This window comes from Rosa rugosa, chromosome 4 (assembly GCF_958449725.1).
Source record: "Rosa rugosa chromosome 4, drRosRugo1.1, whole genome shotgun sequence".
Lineage (NCBI taxonomy): Eukaryota > Viridiplantae > Streptophyta > Magnoliopsida > Rosales > Rosaceae > Rosa > Rosa rugosa.
In genome coordinates, this window is record NC_084823.1 from 15963063 (window position 1) to 15978258 (window position 15196).

At 38.2% G+C, this 15196-nt stretch overlaps 1 protein-coding gene across 1 annotated transcript; it reads right to left on the reverse strand.

Annotated features, from left to right (window-relative positions):
• Positions 1–1299: 1299 nt before the first annotated feature.
• Positions 1300–15036, reverse strand: LOC133745755 (disease resistance protein RUN1-like). The gene is made up of 10 exons (XM_062173875.1): positions 14898–15036; positions 13787–14066; positions 13445–13486; positions 13207–13348; positions 11406–11926; positions 9791–10668; positions 4000–4232; positions 3482–3760; positions 2352–3350; positions 1300–2096 (listed from the first exon to the last, which is right to left on the reverse strand). Exons 5-10 carry the CDS (start codon positions 11912–11914, stop codon positions 1332–1334), a joined length of 3663 nt encoding a protein of 1220 aa, XP_062029859.1. The 5' UTR covers positions 11915–11926; positions 13207–13348; positions 13445–13486; positions 13787–14066; positions 14898–15036; the 3' UTR covers positions 1300–1331.
• Between the last annotated feature and the right edge of the window lie 160 nt (positions 15037–15196).

The following is a 15196-nucleotide window of genomic DNA, read 5'->3' on the forward strand; positions in this document are numbered from 1 at the left end:
GGCTTTGGCCTCTCTTCATCGGTCTCGGCTGGGAACATCTCTTCTCTTCTCTCAAGCAGCGACACAGGTGTGGGTAATTGGCGATCGGCGATCTGTGACGGCCCGAGTGTGGAGCGGGTGGTCAGTGGCCAGATCATGGCGGCGGTATGCAATGGATCGTATGGCGCTGATTGCTTCTCTATGGTGGGTCACTGGACGGAGATTACAGCGGTGGATTTGGGCTCCCAAACTGAGGGACACAGACGGGTGGAGGTCCTCCGCTCTGAGGTGGCAAGACATGGTGATTTCCGATCGGTTTCTTGGACAACAGGCCGGAAGTTTGGCGTGGCTTGCTGTATGGTCTGGGTTTCTTCGGCGAGGCGAGCTCGAAGGGAGAGTCTTGACACTCTTTTGGTGGTGGGCTGCCGACAAAGCACTTAAGGAGAGGGAGGAGGAGTATGATGGTTCCTTTTTGTTTTTGTTTTTTATTAGAGTAATTTTTTTGGTTAGTTCTTTGGTTAGGCTTTTTTTGTCATTAGAATGTCCCTACTCTTGTGAGCTAGGGTTGGGTCAAATTGAGGTGCCATGGATATGGTGTTATTCCTGGGGACGAGTTGGTTTATATTCGGTTTTATCTTATGGTCAATGAGCTGACGAGCGATCCTTGCACGTGGTCTGGTATCATTGGGACACGGTGTGGAAGAGGACGTTGGTTTTTCAGGTGGTTGTCTATGAGGTATTATTGAGATTCTCGGGATTCTCTGTAGCCCGAGAGGTTGGGCGATATGGTGGGTTAGGGGTTGGGCCCTTTTGGCTCATGGAAGTCATTCATGATGACGGACCCGTAACTGGTTTAGGTTTTAGGGAGGAGAGTGGAGAGTTCTTGTCCTCCACCGGTCATTCCCGTGTTATGTAATTTTGGTTATTTTAATAAAAACTTCTTCTTCTCAAAAAAAAAAAAAACTACAAGATGATAAACATTCAAAAAGTCAAGAATTGCAAATAATAACTAGCACATTATAAATGAAATAAATTCATTAGGGCCCACTAATATCAACTAACTTTGTTTTTAATCAAACCCATATCGGGTGTATATCATTCATCTAAAGTCAGAATGAGTGTAACTTTCCCTCTACCGATATGGGATAGATATATCAACCAACTTTTTTTTTTTTTTTTTTTTTTTGAGAATTATATCAACCAACTTTTCATACTTTATATGTTTTATATTCAAACTTAAATAAATAAAATTACCCAAAAAAAAAAAAAAAACTTAAATGAATAAAAAAGAAAAAGTCGATGAATATGGGAATTGGCTAGTAAAGATTAATAAAGGAATTAACAGAGGTAACTTAAATGAAAGGAAATGTGTCATGAAATGAGCATGTAGGATAGCTACATCCTACATGAAATGGGACAGACTCAGCTGATCTTCTCCCAAGCTTCGGAGTATCACCATTGTAATTGTAATAATATACATAATGATAGTGAGATTCATGATCAGGATAACCGTAGTGATCATAAGATAGACCATAAGCATGAACATAACTCACATCATGATCACCACAATCAATAAGATCACCAAAATCAACAAGATCATGACCAAAATCATCTTTATTATCAACATCATCATCATCATCATCGTTATCGCTGTCATCAACATCCTCAAGATTCCATGCAGAGAAAGATGGATGGTTCGAGTTGGAATCCATCGACTTAATATATTTGTCACATACTCGAACTCCTATTTTCTTCACCTGGCCAGAATATTGAATGTCTACATCAATATTGACGGAGTCACCAGCTTCCAAAGTGAATTCCTCGTTTGGCAATTGCACCAGGCAGAGATAATCTTCAGTATCTGTAGTTACTGCTATGCTTTTTGTATGGACGAAAAATTTACTTTTCTTGGTACGATTTTTAACACAAAGATGAAGACTCAGGGCTCCAAAGTAGCTTATACGTGAAGAAAAAACAATGCAAAGAGTCAACCCGTTCAAATTGCAACCAATAATCTGAGGCACTTCAAAATGGACTCGGTCTCCCTTATTGACATATGTGAACCAGTCAGGAATTTCACCTCCAGAGAGATAAATTGCACCAAATCCGGTCCATCCCTATACCATCCGTATATTGTTTGTATAAACAATACGTTAGTATATCATGTGCTTGTATGCCATGTGTGCATATATGTAGGGTTTTTTTTTTCTTTCTTATATTAGAAAGGATGAAGAACTTTATAATGTCTTGCGAAAAACTTGTTGCCATGCAATAAATTTCAGATTTAGACTTCAAGCCAATATGAAGAATATTCATGGAAAAATAAATATGAAGAAAAGAATAAAAATTCAGATAAAGAAGTAGAGAGAGACCTGTAGGAAGCTCTCAGTAAGAAGACTGGTAGTGATGCTGTTGATCCCTTGCATTGTCAGTGACATCATGCAGTTTAAAGATTTATCCAAGCCTGGAAAATCATTGAGTTTTGGACAATCATTTAGTTGCAGCTTCATCATATTTGACATTTCGGAAAAGCTTGGGATTCTTTCCAATTCACTGCAGTCATCAGCAATCAGCACCTTCAAACTTGTCGGTAGATTAGGGATTGCACGAAGGTTTTTACAATCATTCAATAGTAGACTCTCAAGATTAGAAAGGTCCCTTAGGCATGGAAGCCGCAAAAATCTATTTCCTCCTAGAGCTAATTCTCTTAAAGAAAATAGACTCCCAAGATCCTTTGGAATTGCATCATCAGTTAAATTGCAGTTTTCCAATGATAGCATTTGAAGCATGGAAAGGCCTCCTAAGCTCGGAAGGGTATGAAAATTATTTCCTCTCAGATGTAAAACTTCTAATGAAGATGGAGTACTCCTAAGATCCTTTGGAAATATAGCATCATCAGTTAATTTGCAGTCTCTAAGATATAATTCTCTTAAATAACAAAATCCCTGTAACAAAGGAGATGATTGCAGAGATAAAGATTCGACGCCACATAGAGCTAATAATTTCAGGTTCTGCAGTCCTTCTATGGATGGTATTGTTCTCATAGCTGTGAAGTCGGCTAGAAGAGTTGTCAGTGATACCATTTTCCTCAAGTCCTCTGCCAGGTTTTCAAATTTTGAACAACCTGAGAGAATAAGAGTTTCAATAGATTTCAACCTGTAGAAACTCCTTGGGAGATACTTAAGCATTTTGCAATCTCGCAAATTTAGCACAAAAAGTGCTTTAAGATCTCCAATGGACTCATGAACATCGGACAAACACTCACAGTCTTCAAGTATCAACTGTTCCAGGTTTGGGAGTTTTAAAAAGTCTGGTGTTTGTGATATATGATGACAGTGACTGAGATTAAGAATCTTGAGCTTCTCAAGAAACTGTTAGACAACAAAAACAAAACAAAATTCAAACTCTAAAAAGAACAGAGAGAACAAGATGTGCTTCCATAATCGCATAATCAGAAGGGTCATCGTTAAGAATATGAATTGGTGGAAGCTTATATTCATACCTCGCAATCCTTCCAAGCTTGTGTGAGTTTGCTAAATTGCAGGTCAACAGCAACTAGGTTTGGTTGCATAAACTCCTTTGGTATGCAGTCGAGAGGAAACCCATGCCAGCACAACCATCTTAATTTGTGCATGGGATAGTATTTATAGCAATCACTAAGTTGTGCGTAGTTCAGTTGAAGCAATCTCAGACTCCTCATATTCTTAAATGCTTCAGCACTGAAACTTACCTTGTGATATTTTGACATATTTAATGTGAGTCCTAGAACTTCTTCAGTTCCCTGACAATAAAAGGCATATAGACCAAGTGAGGAAAGGGTTACTTGTATGTCAAAATGATATATACATGAAGTAGAGTGATAAATGCATGAACCACAGGGGAGGTACACGACCTTATGTGGGAAAGGTAATATACTGGACATCCAGGGCATATATACAATGGTTAGATGTTGGATATGTATAAGATTACTTTATGTTACATCAGTATATATAGAAAAAAATATGATCAGGAACCACTTACAGATTTGTTTGTCAACACATCTATTACATCTTCATAACGCCAAACTCTACTACGTTTTCCAGGGTGGTTAGTAGATTCTCCGCGTACCATTTCTCTACCCATATCTTGAAGCAAATCATGCATCATCAGCTTGTTTCCGTCATCAACAGTTACAAGACACCGTTGAAGGAGGACTTTGATTTCTATTTCTGCAGAAAAGCCACAACCATCCAATATTTGTATGACATAGTTCTGTTAAGTGAGCTAATATCAACATCAACATGCTATAGTGTAGTTAGCACTTATCATTCTATAATATAGACATACTATAGTGTAGTTAGCACTTATCATTCTATAGTGTAGACATACTATAGTGTAGTTAGCACTTATCAGTGGTAGCATTTTATATTTCTGTAAACTCTCTATATAAACCTCTGTTATGAGATGAATAAAAACAAGACAATTAAGTCTCTCAATCGTGTTATACTTAACATGGTATCAGAGCATTTTTGCTCTTGAGACCTATACCCATTTCTAGAAATCTAGATTACCTATATCCATATTCCGCTGCCAGAAATACCAAGAGAAGAACTCTGTTCTTCATCTTACTCAGTAACCAGAAAATATATACACAATACCAATACCAGATTCAAAACCATACTTGTACATCTAGGCCTGCAAGTCTGCCGGCATCCTTTGTTGCTTGTCTCTGGGCATCATTGCTGGACCTGTAGATCGATAACTTGCCTATCCAAGGATCGACTGCTGCCCAGAGCCAGAACCGACGACCTCCACCAGACGCCACCGGACTTCCATCCATCGGACCCGTGTCCAAACGTTATCAGCTTGATCAGCGACAAACGCCAATCGGATTTGGACCTGCAATCGGACTTGATCGACACCGGACTAGCTTGATCAACTGCACTTTGATCACACCCGACCCACCGGCGTTTTCCACTCCGACCTGAGGAGCCCAGACGACAGCAGGGTCTTCTTCAATATCCGAAAAGGACTTTGTCTCCCTTCCCGTGTTTAGATCGACTCCTGCAACTGGGCTATTGCACACCACCATATAACCTATGGGTTCTGCTGCAACAGTTTGCACACCTGTGTGAGACGAAACAAAGGCTGAAAAAATAAAGCTTTTATTTTTTTTTCAGATTCCTTTAGACTGTTCACCCACTTTCTCTCACCCAATTCCCACCAACCAACCCTTTTGCCGCATTCCACACTTCCCAACTTCCTTTAATTAAACTCTCCACCCACCACTACAACCCCACGGCCACTTCTTTACTTTTCCTTTCTTCTTTCTTCGTTACTTTATTCTTCCTTTTTTCCATCCACAAATCCACTTTCTTTTTTTTTTGGGCCGGCCCACTTCACCAGAAATATCCATTTAAAAAAAAAAAAAAAAAAAAAAAAAAAAAAAAAAAGGACCACTTTTGCCGTATACCACCCACCAAACCTTTGCCCACTTCCCAATTTTCTTATATTAAACTTTCCACCATTAAACAAAGTTTTTCCTACATTCCACACAATTTTTTTTTTTTTTTTTTTTTTTTTGTTGTGGTATCTTGATTACTAAAGGATTAGAAATTTTATTCTTGTACCGTCGAGCTTACTCGTTCAACCACATAGGTCCATCCAATTAATGGGGTGTCTAGGTTGATTGGATACGAGAAGTGCTAGCAAAGGGTCTCGTCCCCTGCTAAACAAGTGAGCTGAGCTCCGCCAAAATCGTTCCTCTACTACCTGGCTTCATTAAAGGGAGTTACCGAAAGGTTGCTCGATAGGCAACACCCAAGAATCAGATTTCTCTTCTCTTTACTTAGATCTGCCATGCATACTCAATACCGGCCATCACATATTCGTAATTCCCAGTCTTCACCATCTGCCTCCTCTTGGAAAGCACCACCTCCAGGACCTATGAAATGCACTCATTGTAAGTCTTTGAAGCATACTGTGGATAATTGTTTTCAATTGAAAGGTTATCCAGAATGGTGGGATGAGCATGTTGCCCGTCGTAAGGAAATCCAAGCGAAAGAGGAAAAAGGATATCGGCCCAAAGGTAAACCTAAGGCGACCCTTCCAGTTGCCTCACCAGCTCCGGAAGAACCTACTGAAGGTGATTACACTAGTGACCCTGCCTTCACTTTCATGACTAATTCAGGTACACTGAGTTCCTCTCTGTCTAGTGTTTCTGACTTTAATTGGAAAGATATGTGGATAATTGATTCAGGTGCAACAGACCATATGACTAATGACTCTAGGAACCTTCAAAATTTGACCCCCGTTCAACGATCTGGTGTAACCAATGCAAATGGTGTTTCCTATCCTATTACTAGTGCTGGATCTGTCATTTTGACAGATTCTATTACACTTGATACTGTTTTACATGTGCCATCATTATCACATAACCTTTTATCTGTCAAACAGATAACTAAACAGCTCTATTGTTGTGTGATTCTTTACCCATGGTGTTGTATATTTCAAGACATCCTAACAGGGGAAATCATTGGGCGTGGTATTGAGAAGGGGGGATTGTACTACATGGAAATGACATCTGCTGGTAATCGTCGTGTAAGTGAGGTGAATCAAGTTCAGAAGCATTCGTCTACTGAAGCAGAGATCTGGTTATGGCATAAAAGATTGGGACATCCATCCTTTGGTTATCTTCAAACTCTACTACCTTCATTGTTTAAGCATCATAAAGCATCAGACTTTAAATGTGATACTTGTATTTTGGGCAAGAGTCACCGTGTGAACTATCCTTTGAGTTCTACTAAAAGCATTGCACCTTTTGATTTAGTTCACTCTGATGTTTGGGGGCCAGGCCCAGCAACCCTTTCTGGTATGAAATGGTTTATTCTCTTCGTTGATGATTGCACCCGAATGAGCTGGATCTATTTGATGAGACATAAGAGTGATGTGTTCTCTGTGTTTCAGTCCTTTCATGCCATGATCCATACCCAGTTTCAAACTCCCATTAAAGTTTTACGCTCAGATAATGGTGGAGAATATGTCACACATACCTTCCGCCAATATCTCAACACTCATGGAATCATACACCAGACCACCTGTCCTTATACACCTCAGCAGAATGGTGTGGCGGAACGCAAGAACCGCCACATTCTTGAAGTTGCCCGATCTATGTTGCTTGGAGCTCATATGCCAGAGTATTTATGGGGTGATGCCATCCTTACTACTGCCTACCTCATAAACCGACTTCCCACACAAGCTCTCCAAACCTCTCTTGGGGAAAATAGTCCACCACCAAAAACACCTATCCAAGCCTTGTCCAAACACTTACCTTTACCACCTACCCATGCCCTTGATCCAAAGATTTTTGGTTGTGTCACTTATGTACATATCCATCGAAACCAGAGAACTAAGTTGGAGGCTTGTGCTGAAAAGTGTGTCTTCATTGGTTATGCTTCTACTCAAAAGGGATATCGGTGCTTTAATCCCATCACTAAACGGACATATGTTACTATGGATGTCACGTTTTGTGAACATGATCTCTATTTTGCCCCGAAGACTCCTCTTCAGGGGGAGAATCATGATATAGAAGAGCAGCCTTCGGATATATCTTGTCCTTTCGAGATAATAGACAATCAAGTACATAGTGACAAATTACCAACTGCAGGCGGAGATTCATCAGATTTTGCGATAACTGAGAGTAACAATCACTCACCAGTATCAGAAGGTGATACAGACGACACCCTCCCCCCTTCTACTACTACATCAACTCCAATGCCCCTTCAGGATGATCCAGAGGTAATTACTGACCCTGCCTTTCAATCCCATGATAATACAAATGTTGAACATTCCCCTGAAATAGGACCAAGTAACACCACCAGCGTGTATCAATTGCCATTTCGAAAAAATAGAGGTCAACCAAAGGCTCAATATGAACCAGATCCTAAAGCCAAGGCCAAATATCCCATAAGCAATTACATGTCATCCCATAGGTTATCCAAGTCATATGCGTCTTTTGTATTTCATTTATCTGCTATTGTCATTCCAAATAAAGTGCAGGATGCTCTAGCAGATCCTAAGTGGACTAAAGCTATGGAAGATGAAATGGAAGCCTTGCAAAAGAATCACACATGGGAACTAGTGCCAAAACTCGCAGGGAAAAGAACAGTAGGGTGCAGATGGATCTATACATTGAAGTACGCAGCTGATGGTACACTGGATAGATACAAAGCCAGGTTGGTTGCAAAAGGGTATACTCAGACATATGGTATTGACTATCAAGAAACTTTTGCACCAGTGGCCAAGATGAATACCGTTCGAGTACTACTGTCATTAACGGCTAACCTAGACTGGCCTCTGAAGCAGTTTGATGTAAAGAATGCCTTCCTACATGGAGACTTGAAGGAAGAAGTCTACATGGATCTACCTCCTGGCTATTCTCTACCTTCACAAGCAGGAATGGTGTGCAAGTTGAAAAAGTCCCTTTATGGACTAAAACAGTCCCCCAGGGCATGGTTTGGAAGATTCAGCCAATCTATGAAACAATTTGGTTACAAACAAAGCAACTCTGACCATACACTGTTTCTGAAGCACAGGAAAGATAAACTTACTGCACTTATCATTTATGTTGATGATATGATTGTGACAGGAAATGACCCAGAAGAAGTCAAGAAACTGGAAGCACATCTATCATCTGCTTTTGAGATGAAAGATCTTGGAGGACTGAAATACTTCTTGGGAATTGAGGTGGCTAGATCAAACGAAGGCATTACCCTATCTCAAAGGAAGTATGTGGTTGACTTACTCATTGAGACCGGTTTACTAGCATGTAGACCAGCAGATACACCGATGGAGCAAAATCACAAATTAGCAGAATATCCAGACCAAGTGCCTACTAACAAAGAGAGATATCAAAGGTTAGTAGGCAAGCTCATTTATCTCTCACACACCCGACCTGATATTGCATATGCTGTAAGTGTTGTAAGTCAATTCATGCATGCACCAAGTGAAGATCACATGGAAGCAGTACATAGAATTCTGAGGTATTTGAAGACAAATCCCGGTAAAGGGATCATGTTCTCCAAGAACAACCATACAGACATAGCTGGATACACAGATGCAGATTGGGCTGGTTCTATCACTGATAGAAGATCTACTTCAGGTTATTTTACTTTTGTGGGAGGTAACCTGGTCACATGGAGAAGCAAGAAGCAAAAAGTGGTTGCTAGATCTAGTGCAGAAGCAGAGTATAGAGGAATGGCTCATGGAGTATGCGAAATGTTATGGCTTCGTAATTTAATGAAAGACTTGGGATTCAAACCCAAGTATGCTATGAATTTGTACTGTGACAATAAAGCAGCCATTGATATAGCACACAATCCAGTTCAACATGATAGAACAAAACATGTTGAAGTTGATCGACATTTCATTAAGGAGAAGTTGGAGTCAGGAATCATCAACATGCCACATATACCTACTGAAGATCAACTTGCAGATATTCTTACCAAAGCTGTTTCTGGAAAAGTGTTCCACAGCTCACTAAACAAGTTGGGAATGCGAGACATCTATTCCCCAACTTGAGGGGGAGTGTTAAGTGAGCTAATATCAACATCAACATGCTATAGTGTAGTTAGCACTTATCATTCTATAATATAGACATACTATAGTGTAGTTAGCACTTATCATTCTATAGTGTAGACATACTATAGTGTAGTTAGCACTTATCAGTGGTAGCATTTTATATTTCTGTAAACTCTCTATATAAACCTCTGTTATGAGATGAATAAAAACAAGACAATTAAGTCTCTCAATCGTGTTATACTTAACAAGTTCTTATCCATTCCAACAAAGAAACAAGCTATGTCAAGGAATATTTCCTTTCCATCCTTATTTAGTCCATCAATGCTAATTTGGAGCTTTTCCCAAACTTGGTCATTACCAAGAATTCTCTCCAATTTCTCCAGTGCACTTTCCCACTCTATATTGCTTCTTCCAAACAGACAACATCCTAATACTTCAAGAGCTAGTGGCAAACCCCCACAATAAGTGACTACACTTCTTGAGAGTTCTAAATATTCTTCATCAGGACAGCTATTACCAAAAGCATGCCAACTAAAGAGCTCAAGAGCTTCATCTTCATTCATTGCTTCTGTCAAATAGATTGCATCCACTCTCAGTTGCTTTAGCAACTGTTCATCTCTTGTTGTTATTAAGACTATACTTCCTGAACCAAACCATGCATTGTTTATAGGGTTTATAGCCAACGCATTCAGCTGGCTTATTCGATCAATGTCATCAATTATGACAAGTACCCTTAAACCTCTAAGTTTTTTCTTGATCACATTGATCCCTCTATGAACACTATCTACCTTTATCTTGGTTGTTCTCAAGATATCAGAAAGAAGTTGTTCTTGCAAAAGAACATCACCATTGGTTTGCTTTGTAGTTTCCCTAACATTTGCAAGGAAACTTTTACCTTCAAAGTCGTGGTAAAACTTGTTATATATGACTTTGGCAACTGTTGTTTTACCCATTCCACCCATCCCCAAAATTCCAACCATACGAACATCATTTGATGCAATACATAAATGATGATTTATATCTTGCACACGAGAATTTATTCCAACTGGGTAGACAGCTATGTTTAAGTATTCACTCGGAAGCTGTTTTGTAATCTCGTCAACAATTTTCCTGATGAACTTTGCTTCATGCCTGGCAAGGGTAATCATAACCAGAAATAAGAAACATTCAACAACAACCAGTCATTTTGACAATAGATTGTTAGAATGAACAATATTTGACAACTATTTGTACATACGAGCAAGTGAAAATAAGCCAAAATCAGGCCAGAGATAGGTTTGTTGGAACGAACAATATATATACATATATACATATACAGGGCCCTTCTAAAACTTTTGACCATTTTAAGGGATAGCTTATTAGATTCACTTTTCGATCACATATTCACATCTTAACCGTTCAGTTTTTAGGTCTATATGAGTAGATCCTGCATTATTTTCAACAAAATTAATAATCATTAAGGCATTTAAAACTGCGATTTACAATTATAAATATAAACGGTTCAAGTTGGACAGATTCGATTCGTCCATTGATATAATCTAATTCGATACCTTAACGATCATCAATTTGGATGAAAATTTGCAGAAATGATCTATATAAATTTTGACCTAAAAACTGAATGGTCGAGATGCTGAAATATGATCGAAAAGTGGGTCCCATAAGGTATCTCTTAAAATGGCTAAAAAAAAAGGATCCCTTAGTGGAAGGGCTATATATATATATATGGCTACTATTTCTCTATATGAGCAAGTAATTATTAGCCAAATCAGGAGAGGAAGAGTAGTAGCCACATCTGGATATCTTGCATTGGTTCATAGAATTTGGAATAATTAACTGTATCATTGCTTAAAAGAAATAAGTAATTTTACCTATCCTCAGTGTTTTGAAGAGCCCAGCCAGACAAGTTTGCAGCTTCATTAAGAGCACATCTCCAACTCTGAACCTTATCTTCATATAACATGAAGTCCTCTTCATGTTTCTTGAATGCTCGTGCAAAACTACCAGTCTGTTTCCTGACATCTGAAGCATCAACATGATAGAATATTGGCAAAACCATTTGCCTCGCTATTTTTCTACACTCCATGATCTTCACCAGCTCCTCCAGACACCAAGTGGACTCGGCATAGTTTCTTGAAAAGACAATCACAGAAATACTGGACCCTTGGATGGCCTGCAGCAATTCATCTGTTATATCTTCCCCTCTTCTTAGCTGCTCATCAATAAAAGTGCTGATTCCGGCACCTTGTAATGCCATATAAAGGTGGCCTGTGAAATTGTTCCGAGTGTCTTCACCTCTAAAGCTTAAGAACACATCATACATCCATTTTTTTGAGGAGGAAAATGAAGAGAATGCTTCATGGACTGTGCTTCTGGCCATTGGTAGTACGGACTGCAGGCAGGGCCAACTCCAAATAGCTGAGTTTGAGAATTGTAAGAAAGATATTGCTAATATGACCACAAACACCAAATGTTTATCAATACAGTGTATTAAATTTATGCCTGCAAGTAGATCACATATAGATGTCGTGTTCTACAGGTAATGTTCATGACCTGTTCAAATTTAAACTCGGGCCATGTTCATAGTCTAAATCTTTCCCTGTTGAGGGTTGTACTTGGCTATCATTAACAAATGCAACTAGCTAGTGTTTATACCTTATTAATTTGATGTTTTTGTAAAAAGGAAAGTTTGATTTGTCTAAAGACGTTGACTTCAGGAGAATATTTTACTTGTTAAGTATCACGTCTGAATCTTGTCTTCAATTGCCTTCACAATTACGGATTTTGTTGAAATTCGTACTCTACCTTTGTATCAGACACGCATATCATTCTAGGTAGTCAGATGTTCTGGTCACTAATTTGGTTCCTCAAAATGAATCAATTGATATTATCCATTATAAATACTCTTATCTTAAGTAAGTGTGCTTTTCAATACTATAAAACTTTTGAATATACAGTACCTTCAAGTCCAAAAGTTTCTACTTAATCAAGTTTCAACTCTTGGAAATGCTCGTGTACACTGTTACATTACCAAAGATCAAAATATTATTTGTTATTCTTGAAATTTATACCCTAAAACCTAAATATGCTTTGAACTAATCATATCCTTGAAGTTTTCAACACGCTCCAGGAATAATCAATTGATGATGCCTCAACAAGACATCGATAATTTAAGTTGGATATATTTTCTCCAAAGCCAGTAAATATTTATGGATGGATATTTCCATTATTATTGAGATAAGTACAATGACAATATCTAGGAACCAAACCATTGAAGATGCATGAATCTATTCAAAGATACAAATGATTTTTTTACCTTTTAAAAAAATGATTTTGTATATGAAGAAACAAATGGCAGATATATTTTTCTTCAAGAAAGATGACTTATAGAATAATTAATTTAGCAACATTTATTAATGGGAGGTGATGTTCATACTGAAGTTTTATCCATGAACGTTTAAACCAGGACAGTCAAAAATCACACAAGAAAGAAACAACAGATTTGCAGTTCCAAACTGTAGAACCAAACAACAGTAACCCTCTGCTTGATTGGCCAAGAGTCATCAAAACCCAATTGCAAATTTGAAAAAGCTTTATAACAGTCAATCGTTCAGAGAAAAGTACACATGCAGATCATTTTCATCCAAACCAAGAAAGCTAAAGAACACAAACCTGAAAGTTTTCTCCCAAAACAACTGATGACTTGAAAATCCAGCTAGGTTGATATTTGAGAAATAATGCAAAGATAGATGATGAGCAGGTGGAGGAGAAGCTCAAAACCAGAGTACTTATTCTTCAGACAGTCGATTAAACACTGAGAATTCAAACTTTCAAATTATAATTTACTTGCATAACAAAAGTTTTCTTATCATCGATCATTAATTACAACAATTCAGAAACAAACCCTTACCTACTGGGGAACAAGTCCTGAAGTTCCATGGAGAAAGTTAGCCTAAGGCAATTAGATTGGCGATTATTATATAGAAATGAATTATTCTAGAATGTATCAATTAAGCTCTATATGAATTAGTATGCCAAATGTCTCAAGCTGTCATCTGTAGTTAGATTGTTTTCTCAAAATACTATGTAAGATATATATAGTATAATTCAATGGCTAAGTCATGAGGACTTCGTTAGTTTTTGCAAGTACGAAAAAATTACCCTGAAGCTCAATGAAATATGACCAAAATCAATATTGGTAAAAAAATAAAAATAAAAAATAAAAAATGCTGAATGTAAACTGGTTACTTACTTTCTTTCAACAATGCTTTAGAGCTCTGTATTAAGCTTGTCAATTGTGTATCCAAAGTGAAGTCGGTAAAGACCATCAACCATCCAAAATTCTAACTACTTGGCATGCTTCAAGCAACACTGCAAGCACAAGGGATTGTCTCAACTATTTGGGGTCCGCCAAGGCATAAGATTGCTCTCAAACTCAAAACAACAGCAATTTCATAAGTGCTTATTAAATGGTTAGCAAACAGCACCCTCATCTAGCATCTCCAGCAATATGGCGTAAGCAGTGATTGATCCTGCAACCAAATATCTCATGTATAAACTAATAAATAAAGCAGAACTAAGATATACCACCATAGGAAAAATCAAATAGAGGCTTCTTGGATATTCATTCATTCTTTACCCTGACGCCAGAATCCTTCCCCACTTTGGTAGTATATATTATCCTAGGCTACATAATGAAGAGAGACCTATTTTTCTAATAAGATGGTTATTTCCTAATACCAGCAAAAGAATTAGTTTAAAATTCCTAATTAGGAGCTTAGCTCAACAAGGCAATGTCCAGTTGAACCAAAAACTGTGAAGTGTAAGCTTCTCCTGAAAACTTCCCATGTTCCAGCATAATCTGGTATTCAAGAGCACGTACCCCCACTCCTAAATTAATCTATTGAAGAAGATATTTATCTGATCCATTAGACGTCTTAGCCAGGATCTTCGAACAAAATACTTTGTTCTGTTTAACTTTTATTTGACAGAAATATTATTTTCATGAATATATAGACACGAGTCATTCTCAAACATATAAGTAATTCAACAAGCCAAGACCCACCTTTTACACGCTCACAAAAGCACGCACAGACATCCAATTGAAAATATATGACCGAGTTCTAGCGGCATCTTCTATTCAAACTAGCAATCAAAATAGGCTACTGCTTGAATATGCTAGTCATTTCAATTGTAACACAAGCAACTACTTCCCAGTTCCCAAACAAAAACCAAAAGGCAATGAAGACGAAAGACTAGGCAAACTCAGGGCAACAAATAAAACCCAAAGCAGATCGACTAGTATTAAAGTAAAACACTCGGTTGGAAACCAAACCCAACAGATCGAAGTATAAAGACAGTACCATTTACTTCAGGTTTTGGGAGATGTGCGCGGAGGAGCGAGCGGAAGATCTTTCAGGGCAGAGGATGTTTCGCGTTGGGCCCTCAGAGTGATGTTTCCTAGTCCCAAATATGTCCCCCTCTTCAAATTTTGGCATCAATTTTGTGTTGTTGTCAACTACTCAACTTCAGCCTACTAAGAACATTGAAATATCCGAGCATTGGTGTTAACGTCTGCAATTCGTCTAGTGAAAACCCAACAAAAACTAAAAACAAAAAAGAAATGTTCATCGTGGAACTCATAGCACAGGATCACCACCTC

Bases quoted from the DNA above. Each gene is read 5' to 3' on its own strand.
- LOC133745755 (XM_062173875.1), bottom strand. From the start codon at position 11,914: ATGGCCAGAAGCACAGTCCATGAAGCATTCTCTTCATTTTCCTCCTCA. The intron at 10,669-11,405 runs GTAAAATTACTT...TACCCTTGCCAG, and splicing joins CTTCAAAACACTGAGGATAG to GCATGAAGCAAAGTTCATCA. The intron at 3,351-3,481 runs GTATGAATATAA...GTTGTCTAACAG, and splicing joins AAGCTTGGAAGGATTGCGAG to TTTCTTGAGAAGCTCAAGAT.